We start from the raw sequence: 18,565 nt of genomic DNA on the forward strand, positions 1-18,565 counted from the left end.
TCTCTCTTCACGTCACCGACTGAGAAGCAAACATGGCGCAGCAGTTTGTTGAGGCTAAAATCAAAGGAGACAAAGTGGTGCTGTTCGTGAAGCCTCGCTGTCCCTACTGCGTCACGGCTCAAGACGTTTTCTCCAAATATCAGTTCAAACCGGGACATCTGGAGTGCATTGACATCAGTGCACGCAGCGACATGAGCAGCCTTCAGGACTACTTTCTGGAACTGACCGGAGGCCGCACGGTAAACGTTCTCTCTGTCTCTGCGTGTGTCTACGGTCACGGAACACATTTATCAATCGATCAATCAATCAGTTAGTCAGTATTTAGTGCTGTACTTCAATTCCAATTCGTCTTTGGTGGTGTCTGGTATAAACAGCCGGAACCGCATTGTCTTCCGTGTTCAACTGGAGGCGCTGTGACACAGTGTAGCCTCCTGAAACTGCGGTCTCTGATACTGCAGACACAGCCCTCTCAAAAACGGGCTCTTTTGACTTGATCATCACACATACACCAAACCAAAGGAACAACATCATGACATCATGTGTGTGAAAAAGCTTAACAGTCTTAATTAGAGTTCTAACAAGCAATCGATCCCATTGACAAGAAACAAAGGTTATATTTCTTCATGTTCCAGAATGTCAAATCAGACTTCTCATAAAATGTACAGGAAGTGTTTGTGTTATTGAGGCATACAACTTCAACAATGTCCATAATCATCCATTAAATCAGAGCGAATGTGTTGTGATGCTGTTAAAGATGCTAAATCAAGGGCCCCCCATGACCTGGTTGTAGAAATCTTATGTTGCCTAAAAAGGCTTCAGCATAATATTACTTTGTCCCTGGACACTCTGGAGTTACAGGAAGGATATGAAATGTCTGATGATCAGGCTGATAGTGTTGTGTCAGTCATGAATGATTCATTCGAAAGAAGACTGGGATCACTTCATGAACTGATTCTTTCCCTTCTTAGTTCAGTTGAGCTCAGCAGCGATCGTGGCGGCCGGGAGTGGAACTGCCGCGTTCTGTGAATCACTCGTGAAGTCGCTCGCAGACACCGTCACTCACTCGTGAATCTTCGGCAAACGACGCCAGCCAACGTGTGCCGAGCGGGATGGGAGTGACTAGTAAGAAGAACTGTGTCTGCCGTGCTGCTGTGATTCGTTCGCGCTGTCAATCACTGACTCAGTCATGATTCGCGAACGAACTGAGACAGAGAGAACTGGTGAACTGTAGCTGAGGACATGAATCTCGTTCACGCTGTTACTCACTCTATACTCTAACGTACTGCACTCAGGGAGGACGTGAGTCACGTAGCAGGGCACTGGGCTCCTGCTAAGCACTGAACGATTCGGTGAACAAATCTTTTGAACGAATCATTTTAATGAACGGATTCTCTCAAGGGCCCACGGTTGGTGTAGTGGTTAGCACTCTTGCCTTTGCAGCAAGAAGACTCGGGTTCCTGGGTTCGAGCCCCGTTTGGGACAACTTCGGAACAAGGGCCTTTCTGCAAGGAGTCTCCCCGTGTGTGCGTGGGTTTTCTCCGGCTTCCTCCCACAGTCCAAAAACATGCGGTATGGGGATTAGGTGAATTGGTCACTAAATTGACCGTAGGTGTGAGTGTGTGAGTGAATGGTTGTTTGTCTCTATGTGGCCCTGCGATGGACTGGCGAACTGTCCAGGGCGTACCCCGCCTATCGCCCAATGTCTGCTGAGATAGGCACAGCACCCCCCGTGACCCTCTGGTGGAGGTAGATAATGGATGGATGGATGGATTCTCTCAATTGAACTGCCGATCCCATCACTACTGGCTGAAGAAGCATTGGCAGGTAGTGTCACCTCACTGGCAGTCCGTGACAGTCCGTGACAGCCTGTGGCAACTTCTGGCCTGTCAGTGGCATTTCCCGACAACTGCTCGGTGTTCAGAAACGCCTCCCTTGGCTCGCTGCCAATAAGGGTGGGGCCACATTACCTGGGAAAACCCGTGTTTGTTGTTACGACAGTCACTTCCCTGATGGCTCATGGTGAATACAAAATAAAATTATAAGCGAAAAAACAATTTCAACTTATTTACTTATTTTAGTGTACAAAGGTTTGCATGATTTCTCTATGTTTTGTACTTCTTAATATTATCTAAATATACATTAATATCTGTTCAATAGCGTAAATGTGAACGTATATTAGTGTACATAATTATTGTACTATTCTTATTCTTATATTTCCAGGAAGTCTGACACAGACTCGAAGTAAAACATTTCCGCCCCCCTTTCAAAATAAAACACAATACGCAGGTCATATAGCCTGTCACAACTTCACATCAACATTACGTTGTGACCTGTGCTGCCAGGTAAACGGTCAATAATCAGTGAGTCTCTGAGAGTCATGATGTACGACGAGAGACTGATTGTTGAAGTGGAGAAACATAAAATCCTTTATGACACCAGATCAACAGTTCTTCCACATCGGAGGATGAAAAGAAGCTGAGGCGGGGAGTCGTGACGAAACTATTTTTAAACATTGTTAAAACAATGTTTTGATAATGGGTAGCAGTGCATCCACCGTTCCAGAGGGGGGAGCTGTGCTTCTGAGAGCGGTTGTGCTCAATATGTCACTTCCGGGTACTGGGAAATCACAAGACAGCTGGGAAGCCGGGGTGAGAGTTGAGTCTGAAATATCGTGGCTGGGCAACATCTTCAGAAAAGAGGATTTCTATCAGCTCGTTTACAGCAACTAGGAGGTTTTTGACCATTAAAAACAAGTTAATGTATGTAAGTAGACCCCCATAACTATATAAAACGATATATAACTAACTATATGTGCAACAGGACCACTCTATGTGAGCTTTAAAATATTTTCATAATTGTATTTCGTATTAGTAATATTTCCAACACTGTCAGTGTCCATTGTCACTCTGTTGCTGCTTAAGGTAACAAAGGATAAGAATAAAATAAACACAGGGAAATATTAAATATAAGAATAAGATTAGTACAATAATTATGTACACTATTTTATGTTAACATTTACGCTATTGAACAAATATTAATGTATATTTAGATAATGTTAAGAAGTACAAAACAAAGAGAAATCATGCAAACCTTTGTACAATAAAATAAATAAACAAGTAGTTGATTTTTCCCTTATACTTTTATTTTGTATTCACCATGAGCCATCGGGGAAGTGACTGTCGTAACAACAAACATGGGTTTTCCCAGGAAATGTGGCCCCGCCCTTATTGGCAGCAAGTCAAGGGAGGCGTTTCTGAACACCGAGCAGGTGTCGGGAAATGCCACGGACAGGCCAGAAGTTGCCACAGGCTGTCACGGACTGCCAGGGACTGTCACGGACTGCCAATGAGGTGACACTACCTGCCAATGCCACTGGGAGTATCTAGGTGCTGCTGAAAAAATGAGTGTTTCATTGTTAACATTGGTCTGATACACACTTAAGCTTAAGTAGCTTATACATCTGAAGGGTTCATACATATTGATAGGACAATGTACGATTTTATTGCATTTCATGGTAAAAAAAAAAATGACCCGTAATAACATGATTGTGATAATCATGAATGGGGAAAATATTAAATTTGAGTCGAACTGCCAACATTCTGTCCTAGTGGTTTGTTTTTCACAAGGGGGCGCTGTATCTTTCCAGTCATTCCAGGAGCTTGTGATTCATGGTGATCATAGTTTTTGACTGTTACTGTTGGGTCAGGATAATTGTGATCATACGCAAACCTGTTGCTACATTGTTAGTGTTCGCAAAAAAATATGTTGAATGTTTTCATCTTGTGATATGAATCCTATTTTTCAAGCCTATCGGGGACATGAAAGTGAGCAGCTGAAACCTTCTTTCTTTCTTTCTTTGAAACGTAGGTGCCTCGGGTGTTCATTGGTGAGGAGTGCATCGGAGGCGGCAGTGATGTGGCAGCGCTGCATAAGAGTGGTGAACTGAAGAGCAGGCTGCAGTCTATTGGAGCACTGCAGTGACCTGCTCCAACCTGTCCAGGTACAGGACCTCAACACACACTCATATACTGTCAAAGACATGTGACCTGCGTGCGTGCGTGCGTGCGTGCGTGCGTGCGTGCGTGCGTGCGTGCGTGCGTGCGTGTGTGTTAATGTGTTGTTGCCGTAACACGCTAATTCGAGCTGAAGGAGCTAGTGGAGAAGCACACAGCGCTCGCCATCCGCTCAAAACGTAATTTTAAAGCCGACTACTCTTTGACCGGCTCGCGCAGCGTATCTGTTGCTTTGTTTCCGGTCTATCTAGATCCGGTGTGATGTTGTAGTTGTTCTAACGTTACCAGTTGCTGCAACAGCATGTGAAAAAAACTACAATGTTTGCTCGGCCAAAAAGAGCGTTAATCGCGCGTTAAAAATATTGACGTATTTTTATTTTGCCGTTATAATGGGTTTGCGTTAACTACATCTACAAGTAGTTATGTCTGGTTGTATTAGTTTGTCCTGTTATTGACGTCTTGCTGTCATCACCTGACAGTCTGGCTGATTTAAAGCCTCCAGATGCAGCAGATGCAGCGCACACCAGATGCGCGTATCATTGATATCATGCGCAAATACAGATATTCGAATATGTGTGCTTTTTCAAACGTAATTTTTGAGCAATTTTAACAGCCCTAAACAGCCTCATGCAAATCTCAATGCATGGCCCTTCTCATGACGACTACAACTCACTAAATGCAGTCACTAAATGGTGTAGTAGTGGCATGAGGTCCGGTAGGCCACAGTTCTGTGACTGAGTGTGTTGGTTGTCATCTACAACACAACAAATCTAGTCTGGAAATACATATATTATTTATTATCAACATAATGTATTGTGTTTTTATTATATTATCAGTAAGTAACCACTCAAAATGTAAAAACTTTTTTCGGGACGTTTCCGGGACGGTGGTGAAAAAAGTTAGTTTTAATCCCTGCACCTTTCGTCTTTCAAAGCCCGGCCGCTCTACTCTTAGATGGGCGGGCGCATCACGTAATAGAGAGATTACCGGTTGCCAGGTTGGCCCACATGCAACAGGACACATCCAATCGAAAATATATATTTTTATTATTATTCACCAATTAACCAAAACAGCAATGACTTGTCGAGTCATTTCGTGTCTAAGTCAAGTCTCAAGTCATGGATAGCAAGTCTAAGGGTGAATTCCAATTCCTTGCTTAACCCTCAATCTCAAGAATGCGCGCTCACGCTAGTGCAAGTGCTGTCCCGGTTCTCAGAAAAATTAAGTTGAGGGGCGAGTTTAAGGGCTGTATCAATATTGAGATTTTCCGAGACCACCCTTGGGAGCAAGGGCTACCCAGAATGCATTGCGTGTTTTCACATAAGAAAGATGGTGTCAAAAGCAGCGAAGCGAGTGCGATACAAATGAAGTATTTTCTTTGTAAATAGAGATATAAAAATGATGGAAACCAATGTGTTCTTCTTCTTCTTTGGAGTTGACAGACTGGACGCAGCTTTCACGTTTTTCTGCCCCCCACTGTCTGAAGACGTATCTGCATTTAAGGGGTGTCCCATTTCTAAGTGACAAAATAACCCTCAACACTTGGTTTTGAGGGCCAGTTAAGATAAGGGTTGAGCTTGAGGGTTAAGACTGAGGGTTAAGATAGGAATTGGAATTGACCCCAAGTCAAGTTTTTTCTCACTGTTGATCAAGCAAGTCACAAGTCAATCTGACGACTTAAGTCTGACTCGAGTCAAGTCACTAGACCCGAGTCCCCCATCTCTGGTAAATACAGTACAGGTGGTTGATTTTATAGAGAATAATTGGCAGAGAAACAAAAGAAATGCAGGTGTTTCCACACAGGATTTGACTTAATCCTCTGCAAACAACAAAGCTTCCCATCGTCAGATGGAACAAACACATACACCTGCACACCTGTCCCTGTATTAACTGATTATTTATTGATTTCTAAACAAAACTTACTGATTAATGTTGTTGTTGTTTTTTATACTTAAAACAAGTTGTCAGATTATGTTCAGCTTCTTTGTGAATACTTTCTGGTTTCTTTGTTCCATACAACAAAGAAATCATTAAGACTGAATTGTTGATTTGTCAATAAAACAGGAAATTTGAAAATGTCATCATTGGTCACCATTTTTCAAAATGTTCTGTCATTTTATGGACAGAGTGTTAATCAAGAAACTAATTGACAAATGATTTGATGATAAAAATAGCAGTTAGTTTCAAACCCTAACGTTCAAACAGCGGTGGAGTCTGTGGTAGATTAATTCTAAAACGTTTCTTTATTTAAAGTCAGACGTCATGTTATCTACAGTCTGTACAACACTGGCTCACATGAGCTCCATGTGTATCCACATGCAGACTGTGGAAGCAGCATGGAGAAACACTTTGTTTCACAGTCCACTGTTTCAGCTGCTCTTCCTCGAGGCCTTTTAATACACTACACACTTTGATTGTTGTGTTGCAGTAGCAATTACATCATGTTGCTCAGTGAAAAACTGTCTCCCAGTGGAGACACAAGAAAAATAGATTTTAGCAACTTAACAATGGGCTCACCAAAATAAAACAACAACAACTGGAAAGTGAAGTCACCCTCCCACACCAAAGTCTGTCATGTTTGTAGCTCATGGGATCACAGGAGCAGCATGAATTGGTAGGTTTGCGTAGGTTAGGTAAATGCAACTACCAATGTTGCAAAAGGACACATTCTGAACTTCCTTCTTTTAAACTTTGGTGTAAGAGAGTGAGTGGTTTCCAAACGTTCCAGTCAGAGAAGGCTGTGTAAAGGTCAAGTGTACATTTTTTTTCCTTCCTTGTGTCATCAGAGCATACACAGCTCTGATGACGTGTCAGTACCTCATATAACCAGACTTCAGAAAACCTTAACTATTATTTTAATGATTCAGTCACGTATAGACTTGAAATTGTTTTAAGTCTTTTCCAAGCCTGCTGCAAACACTGGATGAACATGAATCTACATTCTTCTCCACTTTTTTTTACTATTATTGATCATTATGAATTACTGATTACTCAATCCCTTTAAAGGCATTACCACAGAAACACTGGACTGTGAAATAGCATGACATGTCTGCTCCAAATAAATAAAATAAAACAAACAAACAAAAGAGATAAATGCCCATATAGAGTGTACAAAAATAAGTGCAGCACCAATAAATCATAATCTCATTATGATTACATATATAGCCTCTCAACAAAAGATTGAAATAAATATTGTGTTCTAACAATGAGGCATAGTGGTTTTCGTGTACCATCTTCTGTCCAACCATGTTACTCATGAGTCCCGGCCCAGAGACAATTCAACGTAGTTAAAACATGGAAAAATGGGCTCCAGTTGTTTTTTCTGTGTGGCTAATATTCACAGTGTCAGCACAAGCACCAGCATGCTTCTTTATTGCAGGTCAATGTGTCACAGCCAATATCCAACCTTCTTTATCAGATCAAAACACAGTGCTGGTTTTACAAGGAGACCCCTTGTTGGTTTTGACATCCAGGTTATCATGTGCCACCTGCTGACCCTGTTCAGTCCTGTATTCACAACCATCTTGAGTGATCCCATCAAGTTCAGATCGTGCTATGTTCAAGACTGAATGCTCCCAATCCATCCTTAATGCATCCTCAGATCTGATCACAGAAACCACATTCAAAATTGGTTTTGGGACACACGTGGACACATTCCTAAACTGCATGAACACAATCTGTCCTTGGGACGAATTAGAGCCTGCCTCCTCCCCTGGGGTCATTTGACCCGCAGCCATTACACAGCATTTTCTGATTTAGTCAACACATAATGAATACTGATCACCATAAGATTTATTCTTCTACAGGTTGAAATGTTATGGTACAGCAGTGTGAGAAGAGCTTTACTTGATTTGAGCTTCTCCTGACTTTTTCTCCCTGTCACTCACATACGAGGGTGGGCTAAAACAAAGATCATAGGCTGACTAAGAAGGAGTAATGCCAGAGCAGTGAAACTTAGCATGCATTAAATTCAACCTTTTGTGATGCTAACTGCATTGTTTACTTCCAGATGAATCCACATTTCATAGCTAATTAAGGACTTAGTTAGATTAGTACTTTGTGAACATGGACAAAATGTGGCAGCATGGGTTTATCAAACATCTGCAGAAAAAGGAGTTAGCCCCCAAGGAGATGCATGCTATGGTTGCTACATTAGGAGTTGATAATCCAGCTTTATCACCTGTGCAGTAGAGGGTAGGTGAATTCAAGATGGATAGGAAGATGTCCTGTCAGTCACCACCCAAGAAAACATTGATGGTGTTCACCACAGTGTGATGGATGACAAATGTTTGACTGTTAATCAGATCTCCAATGCTGTTAGCATTGCTGCAACACTAATGGAAGAAGTACAGTATGTAGACCGCAGGGGAGACTATGTTGAAAAATAATCCACATTTGGTCAAATTGGATCATTGCATCATGGTCAGCCTATGAACTTTTCAGTCCACCCTTGTAGACATGCAGACGCAGAGAGGACGACATCACACACATCTGTAACATGGGAGTCGTTAAAAACATCATTTTGCTCAGACATGATCCAGATTCAATCACAGGAGTCTAACCCTAACCCACAGGTGTACTGATAGCTGTCCACATGTGATCGGATCACTTAGGACGGATGTTAATACCAGGTCTGAACTCAGGCCTTTGACTCATTAGTCAGCCACCATTGTACATGAATACGAGTCATTCATTAGACTAATAAGTGTTTCTAGTACTGATGTGCGAAGCTAATCACACTAATCACACATGCACTCATGTCAATGCTACAAAAAGGCTGGTTTGCGTGGTTGTGTGACACAGATTGACCTGTTATTGCAGATACACATATACACACACACATATATATGTGTTTATGTGTATATATATATATAAATATATATATATATATATATATATATATATATATCCCTCAGGATATATACGTTGATTATGATCATTTTAGTGTTGTGATCCTGTCAATAACTGCAACCATCATTTGCAGTTATTAGCAGTCAAATGTGATGTCTCTGACGAGGTACACTGATCACATCTCTGTTCCGTGTATATTCAAACAAGAGTCCCTCAGGATGATTAGACCTTAGTGGCAGTTCGTTCCAGTCTGTTTAAGTCTGCGATATCCTCATACAGTCCCTGACAAAAGTCTTGATACCATCCATTTTGTAGAAACAACAGCTTATAAACTGACTTTTGATTAATCCACTGGTTTTAGAAATGGCCCTCCCAAATGATATTTAGTATACTAAAATAAATGTGCTTCACTGAAGAAAGATTGATCATTTAATGAACACAGAAAGGTCTGATTTTGGCAAGACAAACGTTTTGTCGCCTACAGAGAGTAATGTGATGCACAACATCAGTGAATGAAGAAGTGGTGCTGTGAGATCCCTATTTAATATCTTGTATGACTTCCATGAGCTTGAAGGACTGCATCCATGCGGTTTGACAATGATTCATACAATTTATTGATGAAGTCATCAGGAATAGCAAAGAAAGCAGTCTAAAAACATGTCTACCAGAGTTTATCAAGATTCTTTGGGTTCATCTTCCATGCTTCCTCTTTCATTATACCCCACACCACCAAACGTAACTGTTTTCTTTCAGGAGACCTACTGGAGCCCACATGGATCTGAGATTCACAGAGAAAACAGTCAAGTTTGGTGGTGGAAAAATCCTGGTCTGGGGTTACAACCAGTATGGTGGTGTGCAAAAGATTTGCAGGGTGGAAGACAATATCAATAGCCTAAAATATCAAGAAGTATAAGCTACCTCTTACATTCCCAACCATAAAAGGGGTCAAATTTTGCAGCAGGATGGTGCTCCATCGCATACTTCCATCTCTACATCAAAAGTCCTCAAGGCAAAGAAGATGAAGGTGCTCCAGTACTGACCAGCCCAGTCGCCAGACATGAACATCATGGAGCATGTCTGGGGTACAATGAAAGAGGAAGCATGGAAGACCAAACCAAAGAATCTTGATAAACCCTTGTAAACATGTTAGACTGCTTTCTTTGCTATTCCTGATGACTTCATCAATAAATTGTATGAATCATTGTCAAACCGCATGGATGCAGTCCTTCAAGCTCATGGAAGTCATACAAGATATTAAATATGGATCTCACAGCACCACTACTTCATTCACTGATGTTATGCAACATATTTTTGTATTTGAAGTAAATGATTTGTTTAATTTTCTTTAATTTGTTTAATTACTCTCTGTAGGCGACAAAACGTTTGTCTTGCCAAAATCAGACCTTTCTGCGTGCGTGCGTGCGTGCGTGCGTGCGTGCGTGCGTGCGTGCGTGCGTGCGTGCGTGCGTGCGTGCGTGCGTGCGTGCGTGTGTGTTAATGTGTTGTTGCCGTAACACGCTAATTCGAGCTGAAGGAGCTAGTGGAGAAGCACACAGCGCTCGCCATCCGCTCAAAACGTAATTTTAAAGCCGACTACTCTTTGACCGGCTCGCGCAGCGTATCTGTTGCTTTGTTTCCGGTCTATCTAGATCCGGTGTGATGTTGTAGTTGTTCTAACGTTACCAGTTGCTGCAACAGCATGTGAAAAAAACTACAATGTTTGCTCGGCCAAAAAGAGCGTTAATCGCGCGTTAAAAATATTGACGTATTTTTATTTTGCCGTTATAATGGGTTTGCGTTAACTACATCTACAAGTAGTTATGTCTGGTTGTATTAGTTTGTCCTGTTATTGACGTCTTGCTGTCATCACCTGACAGTCTGGCTGATTTAAAGCCTCCAGATGCAGCAGATGCAGCGCACACCAGATGCGCGTATCATTGATATCATGCGCAAATACAGATATTCGAATATGTGTGCTTTTTCAAACGTAATTTTTGAGCAATTTTAACAGCCCTAAACAGCCTCATGCAAATCTCAATGCATGGCCCTTCTCATGACGACTACAACTCACTAAATGCAGTCACTAAATGGTGTAGTAGTGGCATGAGGTCCGGTAGGCCACAGTTCTGTGACTGAGTGTGTTGGTTGTCATCTACAACACAACAAATCTAGTCTGGAAATACATATATTATTTATTATCAACATAATGTATTGTGTTTTTATTATATTATCAGTAAGTAACCACTCAAAATGTAAAAACTTTTTTCGGGACGTTTCCGGGACGGTGGTGAAAAAAGTTAGTTTTAATCCCTGCACCTTTCGTCTTTCAAAGCCCGGCCGCTCTACTCTTAGATGGGCGGGCGCATCACGTAATAGAGAGATTACCGGTTGCCAGGTTGGCCCACATGCAACAGGACACATCCAATCGAAAATATATATTTTTATTATTATTCACCAATTAACCAAAACAGCAATGACTTGTCGAGTCATTTCGTGTCTAAGTCAAGTCTCAAGTCATGGATAGCAAGTCTAAGGGTGAATTCCAATTCCTTGCTTAACCCTCAATCTCAAGAATGCGCGCTCACGCTAGTGCAAGTGCTGTCCCGGTTCTCAGAAAAATTAAGTTGAGGGGCGAGTTTAAGGGCTGTATCAATATTGAGATTTTCCGAGACCACCCTTGGGAGCAAGGGCTACCCAGAATGCATTGCGTGTTTTCACATAAGAAAGATGGTGTCAAAAGCAGCGAAGCGAGTGCGATACAAATGAAGTATTTTCTTTGTAAATAGAGATATAAAAATGATGGAAACCAATGTGTTCTTCTTCTTCTTTGGAGTTGACAGACTGGACGCAGCTTTCACGTTTTTCTGCCCCCCACTGTCTGAAGACGTATCTGCATTTAAGGGGTGTCCCATTTCTAAGTGACAAAATAACCCTCAACACTTGGTTTTGAGGGCCAGTTAAGATAAGGGTTGAGCTTGAGGGTTAAGACTGAGGGTTAAGATAGGAATTGGAATTGACCCCAAGTCAAGTTTTTTCTCACTGTTGATCAAGCAAGTCACAAGTCAATCTGACGACTTAAGTCTGACTCGAGTCAAGTCACTAGACCCGAGTCCCCCATCTCTGGTAAATACAGTACAGGTGGTTGATTTTATAGAGAATAATTGGCAGAGAAACAAAAGAAATGCAGGTGTTTCCACACAGGATTTGACTTAATCCTCTGCAAACAACAAAGCTTCCCATCGTCAGATGGAACAAACACATACACCTGCACACCTGTCCCTGTATTAACTGATTATTTATTGATTTCTAAACAAAACTTACTGATTAATGTTGTTGTTGTTTTTTATACTTAAAACAAGTTGTCAGATTATGTTCAGCTTCTTTGTGAATACTTTCTGGTTTCTTTGTTCCATACAACAAAGAAATCATTAAGACTGAATTGTTGATTTGTCAATAAAACAGGAAATTTGAAAATGTCATCATTGGTCACCATTTTTCAAAATGTTCTGTCATTTTATGGACAGAGTGTTAATCAAGAAACTAATTGACAAATGATTTGATGATAAAAATAGCAGTTAGTTTCAAACCCTAACGTTCAAACAGCGGTGGAGTCTGTGGTAGATTAATTCTAAAACGTTTCTTTATTTAAAGTCAGACGTCATGTTATCTACAGTCTGTACAACACTGGCTCACATGAGCTCCATGTGTATCCACATGCAGACTGTGGAAGCAGCATGGAGAAACACTTTGTTTCACAGTCCACTGTTTCAGCTGCTCTTCCTCGAGGCCTTTTAATACACTACACACTTTGATTGTTGTGTTGCAGTAGCAATTACATCATGTTGCTCAGTGAAAAACTGTCTCCCAGTGGAGACACAAGAAAAATAGATTTTAGCAACTTAACAATGGGCTCACCAAAATAAAACAACAACAACTGGAAAGTGAAGTCACCCTCCCACACCAAAGTCTGTCATGTTTGTAGCTCATGGGATCACAGGAGCAGCATGAATTGGTAGGTTTGCGTAGGTTAGGTAAATGCAACTACCAATGTTGCAAAAGGACACATTCTGAACTTCCTTCTTTTAAACTTTGGTGTAAGAGAGTGAGTGGTTTCCAAACGTTCCAGTCAGAGAAGGCTGTGTAAAGGTCAAGTGTACATTTTTTTTCCTTCCTTGTGTCATCAGAGCATACACAGCTCTGATGACGTGTCAGTACCTCATATAACCAGACTTCAGAAAACCTTAACTATTATTTTAATGATTCAGTCACGTATAGACTTGAAATTGTTTTAAGTCTTTTCCAAGCCTGCTGCAAACACTGGATGAACATGAATCTACATTCTTCTCCACTTTTTTTTACTATTATTGATCATTATGAATTACTGATTACTCAATCCCTTTAAAGGCATTACCACAGAAACACTGGACTGTGAAATAGCATGACATGTCTGCTCCAAATAAATAAAATAAAACAAACAAACAAAAGAGATAAATGCCCATATAGAGTGTACAAAAATAAGTGCAGCACCAATAAATCATAATCTCATTATGATTACATATATAGCCTCTCAACAAAAGATTGAAATAAATATTGTGTTCTAACAATGAGGCATAGTGGTTTTCGTGTACCATCTTCTGTCCAACCATGTTACTCATGAGTCCCGGCCCAGAGACAATTCAACGTAGTTAAAACATGGAAAAATGGGCTCCAGTTGTTTTTTCTGTGTGGCTAATATTCACAGTGTCAGCACCAGCACCAGCATGCTTCTTTATTGCAGGTCAATGTGTCACAGCCAATATCCAACCTTCTTTATCAGATCAAAACACAGTGCTGGTTTTACAAGGAGACCCCTTGTTGGTTTTGACATCCAGGTTATCATGTGCCACCTGCTGACCCTGTTCAGTCCTGTATTCACAACCATCTTGAGTGATCCCATCAAGTTCAGATCGTGCTATGTTCAAGACTGAATGCTCCCAATCCATCCTTAATGCATCCTCAGATCTGATCACAGAAACCACATTCAAAATTGGTTTTGGGACACACGTGGACACATTCCTAAACTGCATGAACACAATCTGTCCTTGGGACGAATTAGAGCCTGCCTCCTCCCCTGGGGTCATTTGACCCGCAGCCATTACACAGCATTTTCTGATTTAGTCAACACATAATGAATACTGATCACCATAAGATTTATTCTTCTACAGGTTGAAATGTTATGGTACAGCAGTGTGAGAAGAGCTTTACTTGATTTGAGCTTCTCCTGACTTTTTCTCCCTGTCACTCACATACGAGGGTGGGCTAAAACAAAGATCATAGGCTGACTAAGAAGGAGTAATGCCAGAGCAGTGAAACTTAGCATGCATTAAATTCAACCTTTTGTGATGCTAACTGCATTGTTTACTTCCAGATGAATCCACATTTCATAGCTAATTAAGGACTTAGTTAGATTAGTACTTTGTGAACATGGACAAAATGTGGCAGCATGGGTTTATCAAACATCTGCAGAAAAAGGAGTTAGCCCCCAAGGAGATGCATGCTATGGTTGCTACATTAGGAGTTGATAATCCAGCTTTATCACCTGTGCAGTAGAGGGTAGGTGAATTCAAGATGGATAGGAAGATGTCCTGTCAGTCACCACCCAAGAAAACATTGATGGTGTTCACCACAGTGTGATGGATGACAAATGTTTGACTGTTAATCAGATCTCCAATGCTGTTAGCATTGCTGCAACACTAATGGAAGAAGTACAGTATGTAGACCGCAGGGGAGACTATGTTGAAAAATAATCCACATTTGGTCAAATTGGATCATTGCATCATGGTCAGCCTATGAACTTTTCAGTCCACCCTTGTAGACATGCAGACGCAGAGAGGACGACATCACACACATCTGTAACATGGGAGTCGTTAAAAACATCATTTTGCTCAGACATGATCCAGATTCAATCACAGGAGTCTAACCCTAACCCACAGGTGTACTGATAGCTGTCCACATGTGATCGGATCACTTAGGACGGATGTTAATACCAGGTCTGAACTCAGGCCTTTGACTCATTAGTCAGCCACCATTGTACATGAATACGAGTCATTCATTAGACTAATAAGTGTTTCTAGTACTGATGTGCGAAGCTAATCACACTAATCACACATGCACTCATGTCAATGCTACAAAAAGGCTGGTTTGCGTGGTTGTGTGACACAGATTGACCTGTTATTGCAGATACACATATACACACACACATATATATGTGTTTATGTGTATATATATATATAAATATATATATATATATATATATATATATATATATATCCCTCAGGATATATACGTTGATTATGATCATTTTAGTGTTGTGATCCTGTCAATAACTGCAACCATCATTTGCAGTTATTAGCAGTCAAATGTGATGTCTCTGACGAGGTACACTGATCACATCTCTGTTCCGTGTATATTCAAACAAGAGTCCCTCAGGATGATTAGACCTTAGTGGCAGTTCGTTCCAGTCTGTTTAAGTCTGCGATATCCTCATACAGTCCCTGACAAAAGTCTTGATACCATCCATTTTGTAGAAACAACAGCTTATAAACTGACTTTTGATTAATCCACTGGTTTTAGAAATGGCCCTCCCAAATGATATTTAGTATACTAAAATAAATGTGCTTCACTGAAGAAAGATTGATCATTTAATGAACACAGAAAGGTCTGATTTTGGCAAGACAAACGTTTTGTCGCCTACAGAGAGTAATGTGATGCACAACATCAGTGAATGAAGAAGTGGTGCTGTGAGATCCCTATTTAATATCTTGTATGACTTCCATGAGCTTGAAGGACTGCATCCATGCGGTTTGACAATGATTCATACAATTTATTGATGAAGTCATCAGGAATAGCAAAGAAAGCAGTCTAAAAACATGTCTACCAGAGTTTATCAAGATTCTTTGGGTTCATCTTCCATGCTTCCTCTTTCATTATACCCCACACCACCAAACGTAACTGTTTTCTTTCAGGAGACCTACTGGAGCCCACATGGATCTGAGATTCACAGAGAAAACAGTCAAGTTTGGTGGTGGAAAAATCCTGGTCTGGGGTTACAACCAGTATGGTGGTGTGCAAAAGATTTGCAGGGTGGAAGACAATATCAATAGCCTAAAATATCAAGAAGTATAAGCTACCTCTTACATTCCCAACCATAAAAGGGGTCAAATTTTGCAGCAGGATGGTGCTCCATCGCATACTTCCATCTCTACATCAAAAGTCCTCAAGGCAAAGAAGATGAAGGTGCTCCAGTACTGACCAGCCCAGTCGCCAGACATGAACATCATGGAGCATGTCTGGGGTACAATGAAAGAGGAAGCATGGAAGACCAAACCAAAGAATCTTGATAAACCCTTGTAAACATGTTAGACTGCTTTCTTTGCTATTCCTGATGACTTCATCAATAAATTGTATGAATCATTGTCAAACCGCATGGATGCAGTCCTTCAAGCTCATGGAAGTCATACAAGATATTAAATATGGATCTCACAGCACCACTACTTCATTCACTGATGTTATGCAACATATTTTTGTATTTGAAGTAAATGATTTGTTTAATTTTCTTTAATTTGTTTAATTACTCTCTGTAGGCGACAAAACGTTTGTCTTGCCAAAATCAGACCTTTCTGTGTTCATTAAATGATCAATCTTTCTTCAGTGAAGCAAATTTATTTGAGTATATTAAATATAATTTGGGAGGGCCATTTCTAAAACCAGTCAATTAATTAAAAGCTGTTTCTACAAAATGGATAAGTGACGAGGCTTTTGTCAGGGACTGTATGTTATATACATGTGACTAGGTTTGCTGCTTTGTCTCATGTGTTTTTAGGAGCTGCTGCTCTACTGTTGCTTCATCTCAACCACAATTATTTTAGAAGAATGATATCAATCACTGATTCTCTCTATGCACTATGATGAGGGAGTGAGTGATTTACAAAGCAACACAATTGTCAGTTTCCAGTCTTAAAAAGGCTGTCTAACAGCGAGATTAAGATATTGCAGACTTAAGCTGGCAAAGATTCAATTAGGCGAATCATGTTTCTGCAGACAATGTGTCAGTACCACATACTGTACATCTACACTTTAAAAGAAAAACAACACTGGAATATCCCTTAACAAAATGAATAACAAATGCTGCATAATTTTGAGACTTAAGGGGACACATCATGTGTCATTGTGAGTTTAATTCAAGATGGAGTTGTCCCATGTCCAGCGAACATGAGAGACAGCGATGTCATCGTCTCTGAAGTAGAGAAGAACAAAACCTCCTTCAACCTGTGGATCAGTCAGCTGTGATCCTGGTGTGCAGTCTTTGTACTTGGAGCCATTTTGTCAGTGTTCATCTTTGTAATCCACCATTTTGTACTACCCAATAGAAATATAATAATGTCTCTGAAGCTTTGGCCAGTGGCCAGACAGTCATTTTAAATTCACATTGGGATTCAAGGATCGGGCATTATGTATTTCCCATGATGGAGTAGTCACTATGTGAAGGACGCACACGCACACACACACACCGTCTATCAAGGACAGAGAGGCGTGTCACAGTGGTATATGTCACTTTTGAACATACCGTACATACGATGCTGTCCTATCAGTGAAGGAGTCTTCTTAAGCATGTTTTCTTCTGCTTCTCCTGTTGATGAGTGTGGTCTCTGTCATTATTTCTTCTCCTCTTGATTCCGTTCTCTTCTTCGCAGGCTTCTGGCCTCCATGTGGGGGTCACATGACTATGCAGCGGGACTTGCGTAGTTTGCGCCGCCGCTGCTGATACTCACTGAGTTCCTGCAGGTAGCCTCTTGATGGCCAGCGGAGCCTCTCCACCTGCTCACGCTCCTCCTCTGCAATACACACAACAGTATCAGTAATTATCGTGCTGCATAATCAAGCCCTCGAACCTTGGACATTTGCTATGAAAACAACTAACAAGCAACATCGATCGTTCCAAGTCCTTAATCTGGCCTTTGACTTCACATTTGACTTCTCATGACCCGTCCAATTACCTTCAATAAATGTCTGTGTGTATGTGTATGATGACAATAAAATGTTGCTGTCAATCTTTACAATGATCCTGCTGCTCTGTTACAGTGTAACTAAATCAACCAGTATCTGGTCATTTGTTTTCATTTGTTTCTTTGCTCCACAGAACAAGGTAATCATTAAATATTCACTGAATCATTTTGGTTTGTGAACAAAACAAGATATTTATTTATTTATATTTATATTTTATTAATATTTATATTAACATCGTGATTTTGAGGTTTGGGGAACAATTATTATTTGAAAAATGAAATTTTGATCAATCAAGAAAATAATCAATCAATCAGTTTTTCTCAACTGTTTACACACAAATACTGGTACTTGAGACACAATGACCACAACAGGTAACTCATGCACCAACCCCCTGAACCAACTCTGCTAAACTACAAGCACAATTCCTGCTTTACACTCAAATTGCAGTTCTAAAACACACTTTTTTCAAAAAACTACACACAATTCTCTGCATTTGGCACAATTTTCATGAAGAAAATCTCTTGTTTTCACAAGGAACACACTGTCATTCAAAATTCTAAAGTTAATTTCCCTACTATGCAAACTGACTCATCACATGGGAAAACACCTGTCACACAGGTTTACAATCTGCAATCAGAGCGTTAGCATAAAAGGGC

At 40.6% G+C, this 18,565-nt stretch overlaps 2 protein-coding genes across 2 annotated transcripts in view; one reads left to right on the plus strand and one right to left on the minus strand.

Moving 5' to 3' along the window:
• The first annotated feature begins 11 nt into the window (after positions 1 to 11).
• glrx (glutaredoxin (thioltransferase)) lies at positions 12 to 17,946 on the plus strand. Its single transcript, XM_083906481.1, has 3 exons — positions 12 to 239; positions 3,868 to 4,000; positions 17,597 to 17,946. The coding sequence occupies exons 1-2, from the start codon at positions 33 to 35 to the stop codon at positions 3,979 to 3,981; spliced, it is 321 nt and encodes a 106-aa protein (XP_083762607.1). The 5' UTR covers positions 12 to 32; the 3' UTR covers positions 3,982 to 4,000; positions 17,597 to 17,946.
• Positions 17,619 to 18,565, minus strand: part of rhobtb3 (Rho related BTB domain containing 3) — a gene marked incomplete at both ends in the record, with an annotated part of 54,153 nt that continues 53,206 nt past the window's right edge. Inside the window, one exon of the mRNA XM_083906067.1 lies at positions 17,619 to 17,737. Coding sequence (XP_083762193.1) covers positions 17,619 to 17,737 — 119 coding nt within the window. The remainder of the gene's footprint in view (positions 17,738 to 18,565) is intronic.

The sequence above is a fragment of the Microchirus variegatus genome, assembly GCF_963457635.1.
Source record: "Microchirus variegatus genome assembly, chromosome: 19".
Lineage (NCBI taxonomy): Eukaryota > Metazoa > Chordata > Actinopteri > Pleuronectiformes > Soleidae > Microchirus > Microchirus variegatus.